At 43.3% G+C, this 22,294-nt stretch overlaps 3 protein-coding genes across 4 annotated transcripts in view; all 3 read left to right on the plus strand.

The window, feature by feature from the left end:
* Window positions 1-22,294, plus strand: part of hoxb3a (homeobox B3a) — a 95,281-nt gene that overhangs the window by 4,473 nt on the left and 68,514 nt on the right. Inside the window, exon 1 of one of the 2 annotated variants that reach the window (XM_044331986.1) lies at window positions 20,977-21,619. The exons of the other annotated variant lie outside the window; for it this stretch is intronic. The gene's annotated coding sequence lies outside the window, so the exon portion shown is untranslated. Of the gene's footprint in view, window positions 1-20,976; window positions 21,620-22,294 lie in introns of those variants that run through there. 2 annotated transcript variants of the gene reach the window in all.
* Window positions 7,422-11,083, plus strand: hoxb6a (homeobox B6a). The gene is made up of 2 exons (XM_044331994.1): window positions 7,422-8,338; window positions 10,421-11,083. The coding sequence occupies exons 1-2, from the start codon at window positions 7,765-7,767 to the stop codon at window positions 10,699-10,701; spliced, it is 855 nt and encodes a 284-aa protein (XP_044187929.1). The 5' UTR covers window positions 7,422-7,764; the 3' UTR covers window positions 10,702-11,083.
* On the plus strand, window positions 16,276-18,936 carry hoxb5a (homeobox B5a). Its single transcript, XM_044331993.1, has 2 exons — window positions 16,276-17,150; window positions 18,593-18,936. The coding sequence occupies exons 1-2, from the start codon at window positions 16,460-16,462 to the stop codon at window positions 18,838-18,840; spliced, it is 939 nt and encodes a 312-aa protein (XP_044187928.1). The 5' UTR covers window positions 16,276-16,459; the 3' UTR covers window positions 18,841-18,936.

Below are 22,294 nucleotides of genomic sequence, written 5' to 3' on the forward strand. Positions count from 1 at the left end.
AGCGCGCACGCTGTGCCCAATAGGAAATACAAGCTTAGGATGTAAAAATTGTGCTGATTGGTCAGGGTCGCTGTTTCGATAAACAGAGGCAACCGGCTCCTTTGTGTGCGTGCATGTGGGGTGTGTGTGTGTGTGTGTGTGTGTGTGTGTGTGTGTGTGTGTGTGTGTGTGTGTGTGTGTGTGTGTGTGTGTGTAAACATAATAACTCGTCCTTGCTCTGTGATTTCATCATCTTTACTGGTGCTTATCTACAGATCTGCTGTGCACCCCCCACCCCCCCACCCCCCAAATATATGCATCAAGGTGCGTGTGTACGTGTGTGTGTGTGTGCGCGTGAGTGTGTGTGAGAGAGAGAGATCATTTAAAAGACACCAGGGGAGGGAAGGCGGTGGTGGTGGTGGGGGGGTGGCAGCGCTCCGCAGTGTTGTCTTTAATTTATGACCCCAGCATCATCTGACTTTAATCCGGCATTCAAAATCAACTTCAGTGCATTAAGATCGGATGGAAAATCAATATGTTTTCCTTTCGCATTTATTTCTTTTCTGCTCTCTACAGCCAAACAGCTCGATTGGATTTTCTGTTCAGGACGGTAGCATCATAAGGGAATTCCACATTATTATTCAGCTGCATAGAAACGATTCAAACGCACCGCCGTGTTCATGCAAAGCTAATGTCCTCTGCGCTTTGGCAATATTAGAATATTAGAAATACACTGCAGGCTCAGAAGATATCCATCAACTAACTGACTTATAGCTATTAAAAATAACCATGATTAGTAGTAGAGGAATATATATAAGAATAGTTCACCCTAGCATTCTAACAATAATTATACCACTGATAACACTAAACATATTATTATTATTATTATTATTATTATTATTATTATTATTATTATTATTATTATTATTATTATTATTATTATTATTCATAATAATAGTTAATATATTATTATTATTATCATTGTTACAACTTATCTCAGCGTGTTATGTATTTGTATTTTTTTTTTTTTTTTTTTTTACCGTAATATATTTCTAATAAAGCAGTAGTTTCAGCAGGTCTGTTAATAGGTATGTTGTGACGTGCACCTGCATGTGCGCGTGTCCGCCTCTTCCTTGTTTAGTAGAAACTTCTTGAAAAACAAGCGGGCCTCTCCGTGATGCTGCATTCACACGTCCGTTAATCTTTAACTCGCCCCGGGGCCCTCCTGTGGCCGAGGGCTCGCGCCCGCCGGTGTCGGTCCGGTGAACTGACTCAAAGCACGAGCTCACGGTGCCGTGAAGGACGCGGCCAGCCGGCTCGCGCTGCCTGGAAACGATTAATACATTAAAGCAAAAAAAAAAAAAAAAAAAAAAAACACTAGTCAGGCAGTTTCTTTCTAGTTTGTCATTAACTCCTGCAGGAGAGGTCGCTTAGCGCCACACACACACACACACACACACACACACACACACACACACACACACACACACTGTTTCCTATCCAGTGCGTGGACATTATGTGTGTGTGTAAACTTCTACATTGCTGGAGTTCAACAGATATTTTAGAATTATTATTAAGTCTCTCTTTTCTTATTTTTGTCTGATGATTCAACAAACGCAACATACACGCGCTAATTTAAACAAATCACCGCCACTACAGTCAACACACTCACCTTTGAAGATATGAATTTTTAATAAATATATTTAAATTATTTCTCTTCCATCACCCGGTAATATTTGATATTATGATATTTATGTGAGTACATTTCTGACTTTTTTTTTTTTTTAGTTTTTCCTTTAAGTAGAGTGCCCCCTCCCCCACTCTCGATTTTTTTCAATAATCAAAAATAAATGTATTGATCTGTATTTAAATGTAAGCACACGCCGGATGTAACCTCTAGCTTTTACATTTTAGAGTGTAAAACTGTCAACTCCACTTACTGAATATTTTCCAGTCTAATGTTCTCTCCGCTGGAAAACTATTACTGGCTAGAAAAAAATGTCTATAAAATATAAAGCGATGGTTTAATTTCTTAGACAGTTCATCATTTTACAATAATTGTTAATAATACTCAGCAAAACGTAGGCGGTTTGAGCATTGCTGGGGTTGTGCTTTAAACTGAAGTGAACCGCAGATGAACTGTACAATGCTCGTGTGTGTGTGTGTGTGTGTGTGTGTGTGTGTGTGTGTGTCTGTGTGTGTGTCTGTGTGTGTGTGTGCACGCGCGTCCCCGTGTGCAGCACAGCGCATTTGTTCATCTGCTGTTTGCTGCGGGCATGTTTTTCAGTTCGTCGCCATTCCTCGGACTTTACAAGGAGTCATAAACGGTCATAAAGCCATAAAAGTCCCGAGGTCTCTCACTCCCTCTCTCTCTCTCTCTCTCACACACACACACACACACACACACACACACACACACACACACACACACACACAAACGAGGTGAAAAAGAGCCATAAAGCTATAAAGCAGCAGTCTGACTCCTTCAGCTTTAATTGTCGATAATCTCTGAAGTTTCTCAGATTCCTGGAGTTCCTTCTGCACCTCTCGACTGTTTGCACTGCAGCTCAGTCACAACTACACTCTGATTTACTGCGCGGGAATAAAACAGTCTTTAAAACGCACATCCGTTATAATTGTTGCAACTAGTAATTATTATCCCGCTGCAAATGAAAAGCCTTCACAGTCTAACACTCATCTTATTTTAAGTATATTCTCATGTGTTTCCGCTATTTGAGAAAACTGCTTCTAATGTATTATTATTATTATTATTTTAACAGTTGCTGTTATTATTGATGGTGCTGTTTTTTATTTCTTTGTATTATTTGTACTAACTATATTTTTTATATTATATATTTTGTACTGTATTATTGTTATCATTTAATAATCTTTCATTATTCCATCTCGCTCAAAAATGTTGCCTAAAAGCCAAGTTAATCAATGTAAACACGTTTTATTTTTAAATGTTTTAAAGTTAAATTATAGACATATTTAATGCTAAGAAGAGAACATGTCAGCATTGAGTTATACAAGTAATGAGAAGCTTTACTGATAACTGCTGTCCGGTAGTAACGTTAACGCTCTGAACTATTTCTCAGTGTTTGCTTCCTGCAAACAGGAGGCTTCACATTTAGTGAAACTACAGTATGCAAATTTACGGAAGGAAACCACAAATACCAACACGACACAGCGACAGTGAGAGAGCGTGACAGAGGAGGTGACTGTCTCTCGCCCTGTGACTCTCTCTCTCTCTCTCTCTCTCACACACACACACACACACAGTGACAATAGTGTAGCCGCTGCTTCCAACCGGACACGCTCCCCGTTTCTCATGTAGTACACCGGCGCACAGTTTCCAGTCTATCCTTCCTTTTTTTCCTGCCGTTTGCCGCCACCGCTTCTTCCAAACTGCAACACAAGGAAAAAAAACCAGCAACCCGCGTGTTAGAAGCAGACAGCCGACATGTAGCCACTGTATGAAGATTTCAAGGCCGTCACATGATACAGTTGCAGAAATTAGGTCACATTGTTGCCTTCAAGTTCTGTTGATATTCTGATTGCTTTCTATGTAGTATTAAAATATTCTACGTCATAATAGATCTATTTATGCCTCAGTGCGAATCTTCCTCTACACATACCTGTAATATAACTACAAGGCTTCTCGTTCTTCCTACATACACGTGCTGTTTGATGTTATAGTCTAGTTGTTGGTGAAAAGCTAGCAGTATTTAACCCTCATTCTACCAACATATTAAACATACAAGGACTATCGACCGGGGCCCCTGGGGACCCCAAGAATAAACTACTGTAAGAGAGAACCATCACAGCAAAATGTTTCTTCTCAAAACATTATTAGTTATGTAATTATTATCATCTGAAAAAAACACAAATTATTATTATTTTAGGAAAGATACAGTTAATTTGTATATTATGTAAAATCAAAGTATATACTTTTATTTAATAGAAATTTCAGCTTTTATTCTAAGTACAATCTGACTACAAAGCCTTCAAATTAACTGACAGAGTGTTCTAATCCTCCTGACAATGTGTGATACTTTAAATGAACTCAGAACTCAGTAAATACTTCCATCTATTAAAACTGTGGAATTGGGTGCTTTTAACTGGGGCCTTCCAGGACCCCACTACACTGGAATTTTTTAAAAAGCACTAATTAAAACAGAAACAGAAAACAACTATATGAGGTCATTAGACACCTGTGAGATATAACAAAAAATAGACCTGTACGGTCTGCGGGTCCCCAGTCAGCAGGATTAACATGTCATAGTGTTACACTGAGTGCAGTCTTATAGGCTAGTTTCATGCGAATAGTCTCATTTACAATTTTAACAATGTGTCATTTTTTTTTTAGTATTTTTTTAGTATTCTGTGTTAACACGTCATGTTACTCGCTTATATTTGCACCAGACGCTTCAGTCATTTGAATTGATGATGTAATTCAAATGCACTTTATATGTCACTGAAGCAGGTTGGACTAACATGATCCCAAAACAGCTGAGCCTTCGTAGTCCACTTATGCTGCTGCACTGTTATATATAAAGCAGCATTTTATTAGAAACACTCAAATCTCACCTGCTGAGGTTTAATTTACGCTGCGTGAGACCATTTAATTGAACACATGCTACGCCCGTTTTCAACATCATAACAATCCAGTGTGTTTGTTTTTAAAGAGGCTGAGTTATTATGACTGTCTGCTACAGTGGATCCATCTGAATATGTCACTCTTGTGTCAGAGAGTCATATTTACTCTACAGGCTGCTGAGCAGGTACCACTCATATTATGGCAAAGCCGCAATCACATTGAGACTGTGCTAATGCATATGAGCTGTATATATAATAATAGTATTACCGTCCTGTGTGTGTGTCCCAGGCTGTAGGCCATGCCTGTCCTGTCCCGACTGTTAGTGCTCATTAATGATTAAACCACAGTCAGCTCCAACACAATGCTGCTGCTTCCCGTTCCCACAAAGCGGAGAGGAAACGGAGCGTCCTGCCAGAGAGAGAGAGAGAGAGGGAGAGAGGGAGAGAGAGAGAGAGAGAGAGAGAGAGAGAGAGAGAGAGGGAGAGAGGGGTCAAAATGAAAGTTAAAAAGAGAGATTTCCCATCTGTCTGCGTGATCCTGCACAGAAAGCGAGAGCTGAGGATTATCGCTTTCTCTCTCTCTGCTCTGAACAGTGTTACTTTAAAAAGAGGAGAGAAGACATGCAGGAATGGACGGGGGTGGGAGGGTAAAGTAAAAATAGAGTCTTTGTCTCTATTTGTCAGTCGGACTGTCTGCAGTTTGGCCATGCAGACAAGTCAGAGCCTGTAGGGGAAACACAGAGAAAGAGACACAGAGAGACTTATTTATGGCTGCGGTTATTTTACGACCTCAGCGACACATATTCCGTTTGTATGTGCGAATGAAAAGCAGGCCGTCCCCCTAGCTTTCCTTTCTTTTCTCCCCTCAGAAGAAAAGGGAAAGTGTTAGAAGGAGATGGTGTCGATTGTGATCTCACTTTTATAATTCTGTAAATCCACCAAGCTTTGTTCACAGAGTTGCGTGAATTAAAAAAGCAGGAGATGGAAATATCTAGTGATGCAATGTGTGTGTGTGTGTGTGTGTGTGTGTGTGTGTGTGTGTGTGTGTGTGTGTGTGTGTGTGTGTGTGTGTGTGTGGCCACTGCTTCACTGTTTATTTACATTGTTGGTTTTTGTTGTTTTGTTGAATTATTACTTTTTTAAGTCATTATTTCGAAAACTCAACGCTGTTTGAGCCACAATATAATTACAATGATTTGTGTTTTTAATAATGTACATGTATTTGTGTGTATATGTGTGTGTGTGTGTGTGTGTGTGTGTGTGTGTGTGTGTGTGTGTTATTTTTCATAGCGTTTAAATGGACAATTGATTAATTAGAATTGTTTTCAGATTATATATTTAATTATACAGATGTATATATATATATATATATATATATATAGTTTCGGGAGTTATTATTTTTATATTTTGAATTAAGTTGCCTGAAAATGAGCGTCACAGGCCTTTAATTAATATCAGCTCATAACCATTTAAAATTTGCTGGATGAGTTAAACTATGAGAGATATATGAAAATACGGTGTTTTTTTTTTTTTAATCTTTCTTAAGACTGTAGTGCCTTAGGCTATATGTAGACTATTTGTATAAATATATTTAACTTGAATATATGGCCACTGTGGACAGAGTTTCAGGCGCAAGGCTGTAATCAGTGTCAAGAAAACGGGAAAAATTGGAAAACTTGGAGCAGACCCGGGACTGTTTCTTTTCTTCTTTTCTCTCTTTTACATTTAGTCCGGGAGACTAATCAGTGCCACAGGAGAAGAAAATAGGCCTAATAATTCACTGCACACATAGATCAAACCGAACCGGCTCCTGCAGAAATACTCCTGGAACACTTCAGCCTCAAGTTTCCACAGACACCACAGCCTGAAACTAAACACATAACATCCATTCATACAACTTCACCAGCAGCTTCACCTGGCTTATCTTCCATCAATGAGACATTATCAGATTATGTTTAGAAAATCCCTTCCAGATTATCAAGTCCAATGGAGAAAATAACCGCGATGAAAAGCCAGAAGAGGACACACACACACACACACACACACACACACACACACACACACACACACACACACACGCACTGACCGGAGAGGGGGGCATAAATCAACCCACCTACCCAAATAGGCATCACCAATTACAAATGTACAAACACCTCAATTATAACTTTGCATATCCCGCGTTATTTTGTAAGCTGACTCATATACTCGCCGCACACGGGACCACACAGGCCCGTGCGCGCTTCCGGCTGTGATTTACGCTCGCCAAATTCATTTTAATGCGGTCGGTATTATCTGCAAAGCGCCGGGAATGTGTTTTATTATTCGGTTGCCTCTAGTGGTGCAGCAGCAAGCCCCCCCTCAGGGCAGGCGCGCGCGCGCGTTCGTTCGTGCGTGCGTGCGTGCGTGTGTGAGCTGCTGGTTGTTATGGCTCCAACAACAGACGGAGGAAGACACACGGGGAGAGAAAGAATCAATTTTACGCGCGGAGGATTCCGGTGTGATTGTGCAATCTCACCGGGAACCGGAGAAAGATTAGAAAGCGAGATTGAATGAGAATTAGAAAGAGAGAAAGGAAGTGGGAGATTGAAGAAGGGAAATAGAAAAAGAGAAGTGGTGGTGGTGTTGGGGGTGGGGGGTAGTTCCCAGCCCCCCTCCTCTTCCTCCTCTTCTTCCTCTCTCCAACGCAAGGAAAAAGGGCGAACGAATGCCAGGCACGGAAGCTCCCTATTGGTCAGTGCGAGGTCAGCTGGTCTCTGCCTCTCCCCCCCCCATACCACTCTCCCAACCCTCCTCCTCACCCCATCCCGTCTTCTCCGCACACACACACACACACACACACACACACACACACACACACTGGCACTCAGCCACCCAGATACCCCCCCTCTCCCCTCTCACCCTCACCCTCCTCACCCCCTCCTCCCAATCTGCGATAAACTAAGTGATAGCAGCAGCCCGTCGGACTGTCGGCTATAAAACACAACAAATCATAAAGTGCAGGCAGGGGAAGGCAGAGGAAGGAGGACGGGAGGGAGAACCGTTAGCCGTTAGCCGTTAGCCTCCTTCTACTCCTCCTTCTTCTTCATCGCGTTGTTGTTGTGTTTGTTTCGTGCCCTCCTGTCCTCCCCTCTCCTCTTCTTCTCCTCTTCTATCCTCTCCTCTCTTCTCCTCTCCTACTTTCTCCCGATGAGTTCCTATTTTGTCAACTCCTCTTTCCCGGTGACGCTACCGGGAACGGGTGGAGGTGGACAGGCGGCGGCGGAGTCGTTCCTGGGTCAGATCCCGCTCTATTCGTCGGGATACGCCGCCGACCACCCGCTCAGACACTACCCGGGGGCAGCAGCTGTTACCGCTGCCGCGGCCGTGGCGTACGGCGCGAGCGGCGGCGGCGTGCACCAGGACAAACCGTACTCGGCGTCCACCTACTACCAGCAGGCGGCCAACGGAGCGTACGGCGGACACCGGGCGACGGCGGCAGCGGCGGGGGTCGGTGTAGGGGGCGCGACCGGAGCCGGTGCCTGCGACTATGCCACAGCGGCGGCGGCAGCGGCGGCGGCAGCGGCTGCCACGAGCTTTTACCGGGACAAGGATCACCCGTGTAGTCTGGAAGAACACCATCTCGCCCTGAGTCAGGACGGCATACACCGTAAAGCGGAGTGCGCGGGGCTGAGTGGGAAAGGGCTGTTCGGTGAAACGATGGACGACAAGTCGGCATCAGCCCCCATTTATCCGTGGATGCAGCGGATGAACGCGTGCAACGGTGAGTCTCTTCTCCTTCTTCTTCTTCTTCCTCTTCCTCTCTTTCCTGCATATTTTATGATCCCCGTCATAAAACTGACGTTTGTTTCCTCTGTCAGCCCCTCTGCTGTCTTTCCCTTTCTCTTTTTTCCTCCTCCTCCTCTCCCACGAGCTGCTTTATGATCCCCGTTTGTTGCCCTGTCAGTCAGTCATGTGCTCGGTATTTTATTGTCCGTCATAAACCGGGTTTGTTTGGGTTGCAGCTCCTGTTACTGTATGTGACCTGCTGACCGGCGCTGCTACCGAGCAGAGGGGAAGAAAGTTAGCCGAGAGGAAAAGCCTGTCAGAGAGTGTTGTGGGTGAAAACAAGAAACAGATAGAAAGATGGATAAAGAGTCGGAGAGGAAACTAAAAGCATGCTATCTTTACTCCCAGTCAGCTATCTATTTCACTGTCTCTGTCTCTTTTTCCCCTTTTTTTTAATTTTTGTTTTCTTTTTTTCTTTAGTTCCCAGCCTTCCTCTGGGAACGAACAAATTATTGAACGCATAAAATGAAAAACAACTCACCACCTGACATTTAAGGGGAAATGTTCTTTCCTTTTTATAAAGTTTTTATAAACTGACAAACAAAGAATATTATCACATCTCCTGCTGCTGTTTTCTTTTTTATCTCAACTTCTGTTATCTTGAAATGGAGGCTGCTGTTAACCTTGCACCGCAGACACTGTTATGCGCTGTTTATTCATAACCAACAGATTAGATATTAGAACAATCAAGCCTGTAAATGCTGCCAAGTCTTGAGTGACAGTAAAACATTCAGGCCAATCTTAAGGAGGGGGATCATTTGATTTATTTCACTTCTAAAAATATGTACAAATCCGTCTTGTTTTGAATTCAACCAAAGTATAACATGTTGGTTGTGAGCTACCGAGTGTCTTTGTTTAACTGAGGAAAAACGGCCTGTTGAGAGTGAAATGAGTAATGGTGGATGATGCAGGCTTGTACAAAGCCCTGCAGGACACTCCGAGTTATGACAGATGAGGTGGAAACAGCCTCCGCCGCAAAGAAATATATAGAATAAAAACGCAACGCGGGGCTATAAATGACAGTTGAAGATGTAAATGGCAGCTGGAGAGAGAACAGAGTGGCACATAAACCCTGAGTGCTCCTCCATAAATCTGTTTGGCTGAGTTTTTTATTTATGGATATTTTGGATTTAGATATGTGCCCTGAGCAGCGTGCGGTTATCCATCCATGCTCTGTCTTTCAGATCGATACAGAAACTGAAGCTGCTAAACTGACAACATGGCGATTTGTTTACCACCAGGGGCCAAAATACTGTTAGTGAGGATCAGGGGACTGAAGTTCTGGAAAGCTGATCCTCTACCGGGGGGAATACCCTGTGAAATATTATAGTTACTATTACTATTATAACTGTTATTATCATCATGAGTGTGGGCTGTAAAACTGAAACAACGCGTTTCTTTCTTCTCCGCTCAATGCTGCCATTCACCAGCAGCGACATCACATCGTCATTTTCATGTTGTGTTGTTTTTTAATAAGATTTGTAGAGTTTGATTAATAAATGAGCTGTTATTTTTTTTATAGTGTTTTATTTTGGTTCCACAAATAATTAAAATCATAATATTAGAAGACCTGTTTCTCTAGCAGGCTGAAGCACATATTTCATTGAAGTGAAGCTAAAAATGAGATAAATAAACTTTATCTGGCTCTCTCAGTATCACCTAAAAACTTAATGTCCGATTGATTTACTGATTGATTAAATTCTAACTGTATTGATCCTCAAGTGGTACGTGGGGAACAGAATAAACTACTTTTCACGGTGAGCTTATAAAACTGCTAAAGCAATGACGTAACACGCTGATTACGATGTTTTAGAAAAGAAAAGACAAGAAAAGACAAGAGAAGTAAAAGAAAGAAAGAAAGAAAGAAAGAAAGAAAGAAAGAAAGAAAGAAAGAAAGACAGACAGTGACCCATCCTGAAGGTGACTTTGCTTTCTGTCTCTGGCAGCAGGTACAGCTCACGTGCTGGCGCTCTGTTTAAAATGTAACTTTCTATCTGTGTGTTTCCTTCTGTGTCAGGGACCTTCGGTAGCCCAGGGAGGCGCGGTCGGCAGACGTACACGCGCTACCAGACGCTCGAGCTGGAGAAGGAGTTCCACTTCAACCGGTACCTCACGCGGCGGCGGCGGATCGAGATCGCGCACGCGCTCTGCCTCACGGAGAGGCAGATCAAGATCTGGTTTCAGAACCGGAGGATGAAATGGAAGAAGGAGAACAAGCTCATCAACTCATCTTCTTCTTCTTCCTCTTCTTCCTCCACGGTGAACGGGGGAGAGGAAGAGGAGAAACGGACGGAGTGAAAGAGGAGTAAAATTTAAAAAAAAGAAATAAACTGATGTAAGACACTTAAAGGAGGGAGAGGAGGATGGAAGAAAAGACATGCTGGTTAATCCCTTCCCCTCCCCGTCTCAAAGTTCTTTCAGACGTTTGTCTGCTGTGAAAACTCTGGGAAAGTAGCCTACATTTGAGCAATTTTATTTTATTTTTATACCTGAGCAGAGGTGAAACATGTACTAGAGAAGGAAGAAGATTCCTTTTTAACCGCCCTATTATTGCCAGCCACCTAAATATTGTGTCAAACGGCTTCTAAACGCTGTATTTGCTTCTCTGTGTGGTCTGAAATTGGAAAAAAATAATTTGTAAAAGATTCTTGAGAAGGAACCGCGTGACTATGGACAGAAATCATGACAGAAAAAAGCGAAGAAATGGGAAAAAAAAGAGAGCAGCAAGAGACAGAAGTGCGTTAAAAAAGAGAAAGGAGAATGTTGGGCACTCTAAGTCACCCAAAGTGTATTTAAAAATACAGTAACCAGCCACCCAACGGTGACGAGCTGTTTGAAGATACAATTTCTTGTTGCATTCCTAGAAAACTTTTTTTTTTTTTTTTTTTTTTGAAATTCTCAGATGTACTTGTCAGGCACTTGTTTTGAAGCTTTAGGAGACTTCGGGCTGTTTTTCCCCCGCAATTATTATTTTTTTTTGTTTGTTTCTTAATTTTTAAAGGTGTTGTATACCTTCAATTACACGTGCTCATAACAATGTGGGGAGGAAGTTATTTCAGAAATGTATGTATGTCATATGGTGTTGATATTTAAACTGTATAGAAATAAGCAAGGAAAAAAAATCACCTTGTACGGTGAAAATAATGTAACTGGGGAACTGGGTGGGGGTAATTTAACCTTTCCAGCGGTTTTACTTTTTTCAGTATGGAGGGAGGGGTGGGGTGGGTGGGTGGGGGTGGTGGGGGCGCTTGGGAGGGGGTGTTAACCTACTGATGTTATTCTCCAAACTACCTAAAAACGTTCAGGAAAGTGTATATTTTATGAATTTTTACATTGTTTATGTTAGTGTTTTTGTCAAGTAATTACGTATACTACCTATGACAGATGTTCAATAAAATGTAATGAAATGTAAAGTCTGGAGAAAGGTTATTTTATTTATTTATTAATGCTTGTTAAAACGATTTGTTGATTCATTCAAACATTAACAAACAGCCGCATTTTCGTCCAGCGCCAAAAAAAAAAAAAGTGAACATCCAGAAGCAGGAACGTTTTTATTGTATGATTTATTGGCCCTACTTAAACACGCGTGCAAAGAATCATAAACCTTTTACCTTCTTACTTGAAACATGCACACACATATTTACTGCGAGAGCGAGGCCGGGGCCAAGTAAGCGCACGCGGCGGTCCGGAGGGGAAGTGAAAAGAGGGCGCGAGCTGCTGCTGCTGATGGCGGGGGCTGAACTAATTGATGACCAGACCGAGCGAGCGAAAGTTGACCTGTCCTCGAGCCGGCCAGCCAGACACGTCACACACATATACACACACACTTCACCCAAACAAAGTGGACAATGTCCTCGTGACCCTTTGAACTCTCGCCTGTCCCCTGAGTGACCGGCGCGCGCGTTCGATCTCTCCGCGAGCGGCGGTTTCTGTTTCAGTGATGCGCGCGCGTAAACACAAAAACGCTCTTTTTTTCTACTTTACTTTATCTCTTGCAAGTGACAAATACAAACACGAACAATAAAAGAATTAGAACGAACACGAATAAACACAAATTATTCGTTATGACGTTGCTGTAATTCATAGTTAGCTTACAGAGACAGTTTGTATTAACGTAGCACACAGATAGAAAACATCAGGTTGTATGAAATGTTATTCTACTGTTTAAAGAACACTCATGATCAGTCTGCTTTCTCTAAATGATGCACAATTATAACGTTACCATGATGTTATTTAGTTCCCGCTGCCATGCATGTGTTATTAGTTTTTTTTTTCTAGCACGTGCCTGCTGAAGGAACTCACATCTGCTGTAAACTTCTAGCTCATTAAATGCGATTTCACTTGCCCCTGAATGTATTGAGTTGGCATAATAAGTTATGGAAAGTCTGGTCAGTTGTGGGACATTCTGCCAAGTCAGTTAATAATTAATACCACGCTGAGAAAATAAAACATTTCCTGCAGTCTGTGTGTGTGAGAGAGAGGCAGTAAGATATGATTTAATTCAGTGCAATAAGCTTTGGTAATCAATGTTGTTTTCCAGTGAGACTCGGTTCAATAACAGAAATAAGCTTAGACTCCCCGTCAAGTGATCTCCTCATAATATTATTTGGTATGGTTTAAATAGTGTAACAGGCAGAGGCCACGCTTTTCTTGCTTGTACGCTTCTTCTATTGGCTGCTGTTTCTAGGTTTCTGTTTGGCTTCTGATGCTGCTGGGTTGGTGGTTCAATTCCCACAGTGAGAATGTCTGCTGTAAGGTGAACTGCATGCATGCTGGCAGATGTTCTATGTTAAACACAGTAGAAAATGGTTTCACTGTGACCCAGAGGGCTCAATTTACCAACCAACACCCTAACTGCACACTTTTGTCTGGGTGTTCTTCACATTTTTTGGGCAAAGAATGTTACGGATCTTTGTTTTATTTTAACATCCTCTCATTTACACCCTTTTCAGGAGTTTTGAAAGCTGCTTTGTTTTTGTTTTTTTAATGCCATGACATTCTGAGTTAATTCAGTCTGAAGCAATTAAATTTTTACCACAAGCTAAACAAAATCTGTAACTTTTCAATTTCTGTTCAAATTTGAAAATTCTCCAAAGTCTGAGCATCTTGACAATATCTTAACATCTGTGCGCAGCTTGAAACGAGGGTTTAAGTACTCCATGGATTACAATGAATCGTGCTCACATTTGTGCACTGAGAGAATATCTGCTCTTTAGTGGATGATTTGATCCATAAACAATCTGATCACAAGCAGATTCAGAATGTGTAGCTCCAGCTTGATAATAACAGAGTTTCAAACCCTGAATCCTGACCAACTTCATAGCTATCAAGCAAACTGGAAAGCCAACAAAACATCCATAAAATGCAGGAGGAGCGGTACAGAAATTGGATACGACACCAGCTAGAAAATAAGGGGATTTGAATTCATGGTGCAGTTTAGACGTGAAAATAAAAATCCAAAACACAAGAGTTAGATGATCTGCAGTTCTTCAATTTTTGTATTCTAGATCATAGCCGCTGACCTCTCTTGCCTGAATCTGTGGAATTTGTGTGGGCCAAACTGGTCAGTGAGCTGTTTCACAGTACAAATATTGAGTGTGATGGTGGAAATCTATATTTAACGAGGGAGTGTGTTCAGAAGTGTGTGCCAACTGGGTCAGTGCCTCCTCCTGTTCATCCTCCTGCGGCTTACAGGCCACTCCTGGCACACTTCGGGTTCTGTGCTATTAAGCCCCTAAGCCTGCTTTCAGGCCGACACTTTGCTGATTTAGTGTTGATATCAAAACAGTGTGCAAAATAATAAATCTGATAACTGTTTTGTGGATTTTAGCCCCCCGTTGTTGCCTCTTGCAGTTGCTTTTTCTTCTGTCTGGTTACTTTGGAATATTCAAGATGATTTCCATTCCAACTGCTGCTTTCTTTTGCTCTTGTGAGAGCATCTGAGTGTCTGAAATGTGGCCTGAAACTGCACACACATGCATGAGCATATTTATACACACACACACACACACACTGTCCCGCAGAGTGCATTCATTTGTATCGTTTCACACACACAAAAATCTGGAATTCTTCATCTGTCCCATGTTCTGGCCTATGCACATGTACGCGTGAAACATGCATGCTAGTGCACATTGAGGCCTACTACAAACACACGCACGCGCGCACACACACACTCACCCAGACACACAGAGAGGCACCCTAGCTGAAATGCATCCCAACTGGGAATCAACAAATCATAAATCAGTAGATTTCCATCCAGTGTGGACGTCACAGATCAGGTTTAACATTCCTCCTCTGCAGCTGGAAGGGAGGCTGCAGAGAGAGAGAGAGACAGAGAGAGAGAGAGAGAGAGAGAGAGAGAGAGAGAGAGAGTAGTGCAGGACAGAGAGACAGACAGAAAAAAGAAAGACAGAATCACAATCATAGGCCAAATTTTCCTTCTCAGTCATAACTTGGTGGCTTCACACAGTGTTCATGTGAAAGTGTATGTGTGTGTGTGTGTGTGTGTGTGTGTGTGTGTGTGTGTGTGTGTGTGTGTGTGTGTGGTGGTTAGCTTATTTTGGTTAAAGTTATGGTTAGATTTTGGTCATTTTGTTTATTGTCAACATGACAAAATGAGAATCTGCTCTGTTTTCTTATCATCCCATTGGAGGAGATGAAACAAAGAAGATTTCCACAACAATAATAAATAAACAAATACATAATCACGGTGTTTGAAATTGGTAAATATGACTCATGAGTAAAGTGGATGTCTGGGCGAAATATTGATCATTTTGTGAAAGATATTTTAGCAAAAGTAGAAGAATCACCCTGTTTCCGTCGGCCATGGTAATTGTTGTAATGATGTTAATTGCTGGCTTCACGCGGCCCTGATTGCATCACTGTATCTTGTTGCAGCTGTTATGGTGCCACAAAAGCGCATTATGACGCAGTAATGGGCCTTCGCGGCATTAACTGTATGGCGCAGTAATGTGTTAGTTTTCGTTTTTTTTTCGTTTACATTTGTGACGTCGGGCACATTACTGACATTGTTATTTGAATCGTTTCTGTGTTACCATTATTAATACTGTTGTTGTTGTTATTATTTGTTGTTGTGTTGTATTTTTCTATGTGTCCGTATTGAGGATCGAAAACGTAAACTTATTTTAATTATTCACTCCAATTTAAACACAAACTTCTCCAAACTCTCAACTGAAGGTGGAAGCAGCATCGACGGACTGCTGTTATTATTATCTGCCATGTTAAATATTCCATTATTAACGGGAATTTTTATGGTTCATGGTCACTGGTTCCTAATTTCCAGCCCAAGCAAAGGTCAATTAACAGGACTGAGTGATGAGAGACACATGCACACACACGCACACGCGCACACACACACACACACACACACACACACACACACACACACACACACACACACACACACACACACAGGGAGAGAGGAGGAGGGAGGCAGAGAGAGAATATTTCATAACAGCTCTCTAAGACTCTTTTTGGAGTCTCTACTTTCTCCCTCGCCTTCTTTTTTCCTGCCTCTTTAATCACTGCAATATATTATGTCTGCAGTAGGTGGCGCTCTGAGCTCACCCCCGGCACCTCCAGCAGCGGATAAAGTGACAGAGAGAGAGAGAGAGAGAGAGAGAAGGAGAGAGAGAGCTGCCCCCGCCCATCCCTTCATCATTAGAAACCTCAGAGCATGAATTACCTCTCCGAAGTCATCGGCGAGAATTTACGACTGGTCAACAAAAGCACGTGACCGCTCCCCCTCCTCTCTGTCTCTCTCTCTCTCTCCTCCCTCACCTCACCCCTCACCTCCCCCATCACACACACACACACACACACCCCTCTATCCAACACACACACACACCACCCCACCCCACCCCCATATTTGGACGGCGCATACATAGCTAAAAACGAAGTACAGTGCAACGCCATAATTCACTAATACATCATAAATCGTTGAAAGTACCCGCGTTATAACGACCAAGAGAAATCTAACAAATCAAGCGCCCCTTAGTACTCAACTGTAAGCCTGCAACTCTCTAAAACAACCTAAATGAGCTCTTACTTTGTAAACTCGTTCTCGGGGCGCTACCCAAATGGCCCCGACTATCAACTGCTAAATTATGGAGCCAGCAGCGGCGCAATGAACGGCGGGACGTACAGGGACTCTTCCTCCGCCACCATGCACCATGCGACGGGCTCTTACGGGTACAGCTACAATGGCATGGACCTGACCGTCACCAACCGGGGAGGGGGGAGCAGCAGCGTCGACAACACCGGAGGACACTTCGGGGGCGGCTCGGTCGTCGGGGACTCCCGGGGTTTCGGCTCCCCGGCCCCGGAGAGGAGCCTCAGACAACCGTCTAGCTGCTCCCTTGCTTCCGCGGCAGACTCCCTTCTGTCACCCGGTTGTGGAGACAGTAAGCTGGGCGCCCAGAGCTCGTCTCCCCGCTCGGGGCAACCAGGAAGCGGTAATCTCAGCTCTCCAAACCTGTCATCCACCTCCTCCGGCGGCGGCGGCGGCGGCACGGCGCAGCGCTTCACGGAGTTGGACGACGCGTCGCCAGAGTCCGACGAGTTGCAGCACAACCGGGATACCGGCAACCCACCAACCAGGACCGGGCACCCGCAGCCGCACAAGCAGGAAGGCGGCCCGGCGGGATCAGCCACTGGCAGCACAGCGGGCAGCGACGGTCAGACACCACAGATATTCCCCTGGATGAGAAAGCTGCACATTAGCCATGGTACATGCTGCTCTTGTGTTTACAGCTTATTAGCTCTGTATCATATAAGCTAGGGCGATAATATTCTTAATGCTGGGTCTATAGATTGTAGCCTATATGTTTGGACACATGGGGATGGTGACAGTTTAGTGCGTGTGGAAGCTACACGGGGAGCCATGGTGCTCTGTGCCTCTCTGTATGCACACTAAATATTCAGCAGACTTATTGCTGCTTTGATGAGATTTGAGTAAACTGGCTGCTTGAGAATAGCTGAAAGACACCCAATTAGACACGGGTCCTCGTTTTTGTGTGCACCCCACAAAGCCTTTTTTCCACCGCCTCAATTTAATATTTTCACATGACTGTCAAAAATCAGTCAGCGAGGTGTGTGAACCTCCCAGGAAAGTATCAAATCTGTTTTATTTTGCGTCTTGGTTTCGAGCAGATGCAGTTATTTCAGATTTTTTTTTTTAACCTTTATTTTTTGTACTTATTTAGAAATCAGAAAGTAACTTAACAGGACAGCTGGTCACCCTCTGGTTAACCAGCTGAAGTTGTGTATTAGTGTGTTTTCTCAGTGCATCGGGGTGCAATTCGTTTTACATTTCCCTCCTGTAGAAGCCAGGGACGCCGGATGGTTGCCCCCGCTGTCTTTCTCCCCCTTTTTTTTATTTTAGCAAATTCCACAAAAGCGTCATAAATCTGTCAGAGGAGAGGCAAGCCGGGCAAGCAAAGCCCAACAGGCTGAGGAGCGCAGACAGACCCGGGTGGGAAAAGAAAAAAGAAAGAGAGGCCAGGAAGGCTTTGGAAACTGTTGCTCCTTTGAAAAGTGAAGCTTTATTACGTGTGGGAACTTTATTAGGGAGGTGAGGCAGAGGACGGGGCAATAAAACCCTGAAGGGAGCTAGAAGGAGTGAAAAGGGGGGAAGAAAGAGGGTGATGGTGAAGGGGGTGGTTAAAAAAGAAAACAATAATGTGACAAATAAAAGCAAATCTTTTAGCAAAGGCTGTGGAGTGGAAATGGCAAAAAATAAAATGTGAAAGACTGCTGTTAGAATGAAGGACAGTTTTACGCACCTTTGTTGCGCCTTTACGCACGTAGGTAAAGATAAACCTATGACTGAAATCTGTACTCTGTATTGTGTGTAGGGGTATAGAGGGGGTGGACACAATAATATCAACACCTGTAGCTTCAATATTCAATGCAGTAAACCTGCAGAAAGCACTATCTTGTGGAGAATAATGTTCAATCTGAAAGGTGTTGATCTAGTGCTATTTTTAGAGCGTAGTTGATGGTTATGTATATCAGGATGTATTATAATGTACTGTAAGGTGTTTGTGGTATTTTGTCCACCCACTGTTTGAGTTTATTTTTAAATAATCACCCGTTTATGTCACATGTTGGCGCATCCAAACACGTTCCCTAACAGCCACCCCACTGTTTGTCCGCTCCAAACCCTCAGATATGACGGGCCCCGACGGGAAACGGGCGCGGACGGCGTACACCCGCTACCAGACGCTCGAGCTGGAGAAGGAGTTCCACTTCAACCGGTACCTCACGCGGCGACGGCGGATCGAGATTGCACACACTCTCTGCCTCACGGAGAGGCAGATCAAGATCTGGTTTCAGAACCGGAGGATGAAGTGGAAGAAGGACAACAAACTGAAAAGTATGACCCTCGCCACCGGCGGCAGTGTCTTCCAACCCTAGAAATTGATCCATTAAAAAAAAAAAAAAAAAAAAAAAAGCATCCGTCCATCACTTTGGAAAGGCTACTTCCATGTACAGGCTTCCCAGGAGGAAAAAGAGAGACAAAACAGTAGAAAAAAAAATAAAGAAAACTTGAAGAAAACAACAGAAGAAGGCAGCAGAAGATGGATCAAAAGAAGGCGGTGATGAAGAAATATGTCTATTACAAACAGATTCCAAAGCTAGATAAAAAAAAAAACACTTCTTATTCAACTGAGTACTGTACAGCAGCGCAGCACTTTTTATTTGTTCGGCATGTTGGTCTTTGGTGTTTTAGGGCAACGTATAAAAATGACTGTGGTACTTGCTCTTGTAAAAAAACAAAAACTTAGTGTTCGTGTATGTTCTCGTCGTTTTTAAAAATAGCTGTTCGGAGGAGAGGAGTCGAAAAAAAAAGGGAAAGGATGAATAATGCTACCTAACTACTTTTCTACCTTACATCCTACCTTACAACCTCGCTACCTACCTGTTGTTTAATGTCTAAATATCGTCATATGTGTCAAGTGCGATGTTTTGTAATTGACAAAGTGCTTTCTAGAAAAGTTAGCATGTGAGCTCTTATTGTAAGTTATTTACAGCCAGTAACGCGTGTATAGCCTACTAGTCAGCCCCCCCTCCCCTCCCCTCCACCCCCAACCCCCCCTCTGTCAGTTACTTACCATTCAAATCTACTCCTACTTTTTTTTTGTTTTTAATTGAGGAAGCAGGGAAGGTGTGTGTGTGTGTGTGTGAGTGTGTGTGTGTGTGTGTGTGTTTGTCTAAAAACAAATCAGCCCTGCCTACATTTCCGTATCCATCCATACTGTTGTGTATAGCTCTATTATTCAAGAAAAGTGTAACTGTATATTATTGTTATTATTATTGTAATTATTGGATCTATGTTTCAAAAAGGATGTATATAGATATATATTGACATTTTTAAATGTGACCAGTTGGCTATTTGTAGTTGTAGTGTGTGTGAGTGCCTGCTTACATGTGTGTGCAGTAGAGAGAGAGAGAGAGAGAGAGAGACAGAGAGAGAGAGAGAGAGAGAGAGAGAGAGAGAGAACGGGAGAGAGAGAGAGAGAGAGAGAGAGAGAGTATGTGTGTGTATGCATGTTAAGGAAATGGCTAACGTCCTGTAAGGCCTGTACGCTTTCTGCCAATGAGCTTTTTGTATTTGTTTGTAACTTGAAGTAAAAAAAAAAAACAAAAAAAAACAACAACAACAATAAAGTTCCTCATAGCCTACTCATCAAAACTAGACAGACTTAACCAGCTGCTCATATTCCAAACCGCCGCACAAATGGCGTACCTGGGGTTGAAAACCGCATGAGACATACCCGAGCCAGTAGTTTTAGAAGCCTTCAGGTTCAGACAAATCAATCGGGGATATATGTGCCAGTTGTCGTTATGAAGTTATTGTGAATCATATATTTCGTATGCAAATGTGTGTCTCGGGATGACCTCAGCTATCAGCTGCCAAACGCTGAGCTCGGTGTGTCATATTATAAAGTCTATCGGGCTGAGAAATAGCCCGGGATAGTGTGGTTTGATCCGGGTTAAACCATAAGTGGGTCTGGGCTAACTATCTGACCTAGAAATCCAATTCTTGTATAAACATTGTAAATTATTCCTTGCAATTTCAATCTTCACCCCAATTCCCCCAATTTTAGATATTCCTTTGTGCAGTTTGTAACCGATCTAATTCAAAAATAGCTTTAAAAACTCTCCGTTTTCCGTTCTGCCATAATTCAAGATAGAAAAACCCCGAACTGCATCCTGCGCAAAGACGAAACGCAAACCCTCGCTTTTCCAGGCCTCACTTGAACCCTGAACGCCACATTTCCAAGGCGACAACCTCCAGGACCTCAGCAACACCCCAGTGCCATGCCCGCCATCACTAAATAGGCTACATTAAACACACATAGACGCACAGGGAACAGACGCTCACAGGCTAATTTTCATCTCTGCTCACCAAGTCTGACAAGACAACAAACTGCCCGCGGTGGACAAATTGGTCACTTTTCTCTAAACGACCTCTCTTTTCCGTCCTAACGGAGGCCACTCCCGGCCAAATTAGGTTACCTTCTCCCCGGTTTCAAACTGTAAACAACCAAGTGAACTTTTAAACTCACCGGCTGATGCTGCTGCAGCTTTCCTGCTCATACACGGTTCTGTTTCTGAGCTGATGCAGGGGTTGGGGGGGGGTACGAGGTCCTGCTCCGAGCCTCATCTGGACACAACCGCTATCCCTTGCCTCCTGTCTATGTGTGTATGTGTGTTGAGATTTTTTTTTTAAAGCTAACCCCTTCTGCTTTGGGCCAAACTATAAAAAAGAAGGCAGCTTTGACATTTACATGTCAAACGGATGAGGGTTTTTATCTCCAAGTTGGATCGTAAAGATCAGACCTGGCCTCAGACAGATACCTCTCACTGGCTCTCCTCTGGTCACGTGGGGCCCATAAAGTTAGTTTTATGGTTTTGGGGAGTTGACAATGTACTATATATTTCACATTCTAGAAAGCAAGTGACGGTTTAACGGCTTCGCGGGGATCCTAAAGGGGTCAGTAAAGTAGAGACAGAGCGAGAGAAGGAGGGAGTGTGTGTGAGAGAGAGAGCAGGCCACTACTATCGGCCGCTGTTCCTGCTCCGGTTAACACATGGAGCCCGACGAGCTCCGGTCTGTGCCGCTCTGGACGCTGGGAAAAGCCGGTGGAGAGAAAGATCCTGGACGTGCAGTAGTGTTTGAAGGCTGCCTGTAAGTGGGGGCTAGTAAAGAGGGGAGGGAGTGGGGGGTGGTAAAAAGAGAGAGAGAGAGAGCAGCGTAATTACCATGTCACTCACTCACTCTGTAGTGCTGCTGTATTAACGCGCTCGCTGAGTGCAGCGAAGCTCCGGTGTATTTAAGATATTTGAGATTCGTTGTTGTGGCTGGTCCGGGCCACGGCGGTGTTGGCGTCATAGATTGAGGGAGCCTCTGCCTTTTGTGCACGCGCGCATTCGCGTGTACTTTTGTGTAGCCCTCCATAAGTGTGTGTGTGTGTGTGTATGTATGCGTTTTAGTGTGTGCGTAATGATGGCACACGGGCACACAGGAGACTTGCTGTATGCTGAAGTGGTTCTCAATGTGCAGAAGTGGCTGGCAGCAGTCACAGAATGGCTGACATCCGTACAGTGGTTCTGTATCTGTGTGTGCGTGTGAAACAGACTAAACACTTTAGCGAAAGGAGAATGAAAAGGATAAGCCGGTGTGGTTACAATGACGATAGATTTTATCATGGGATAGTTACTTCTTAAATTTTAATATGGACTTGTTGGACTGTTTGAATAATGCATTCAATACAAAGCTGATGAACTGACCCAGAGCAGCAGATGTTGTCGGTTGTCGTTTACATGATTGTTTTAAAGTTGTGGAAGTGATCCGACTCATATG

This window comes from Thunnus albacares, chromosome 17 (assembly GCF_914725855.1).
Source record: "Thunnus albacares chromosome 17, fThuAlb1.1, whole genome shotgun sequence".
Lineage (NCBI taxonomy): Eukaryota > Metazoa > Chordata > Actinopteri > Scombriformes > Scombridae > Thunnus > Thunnus albacares.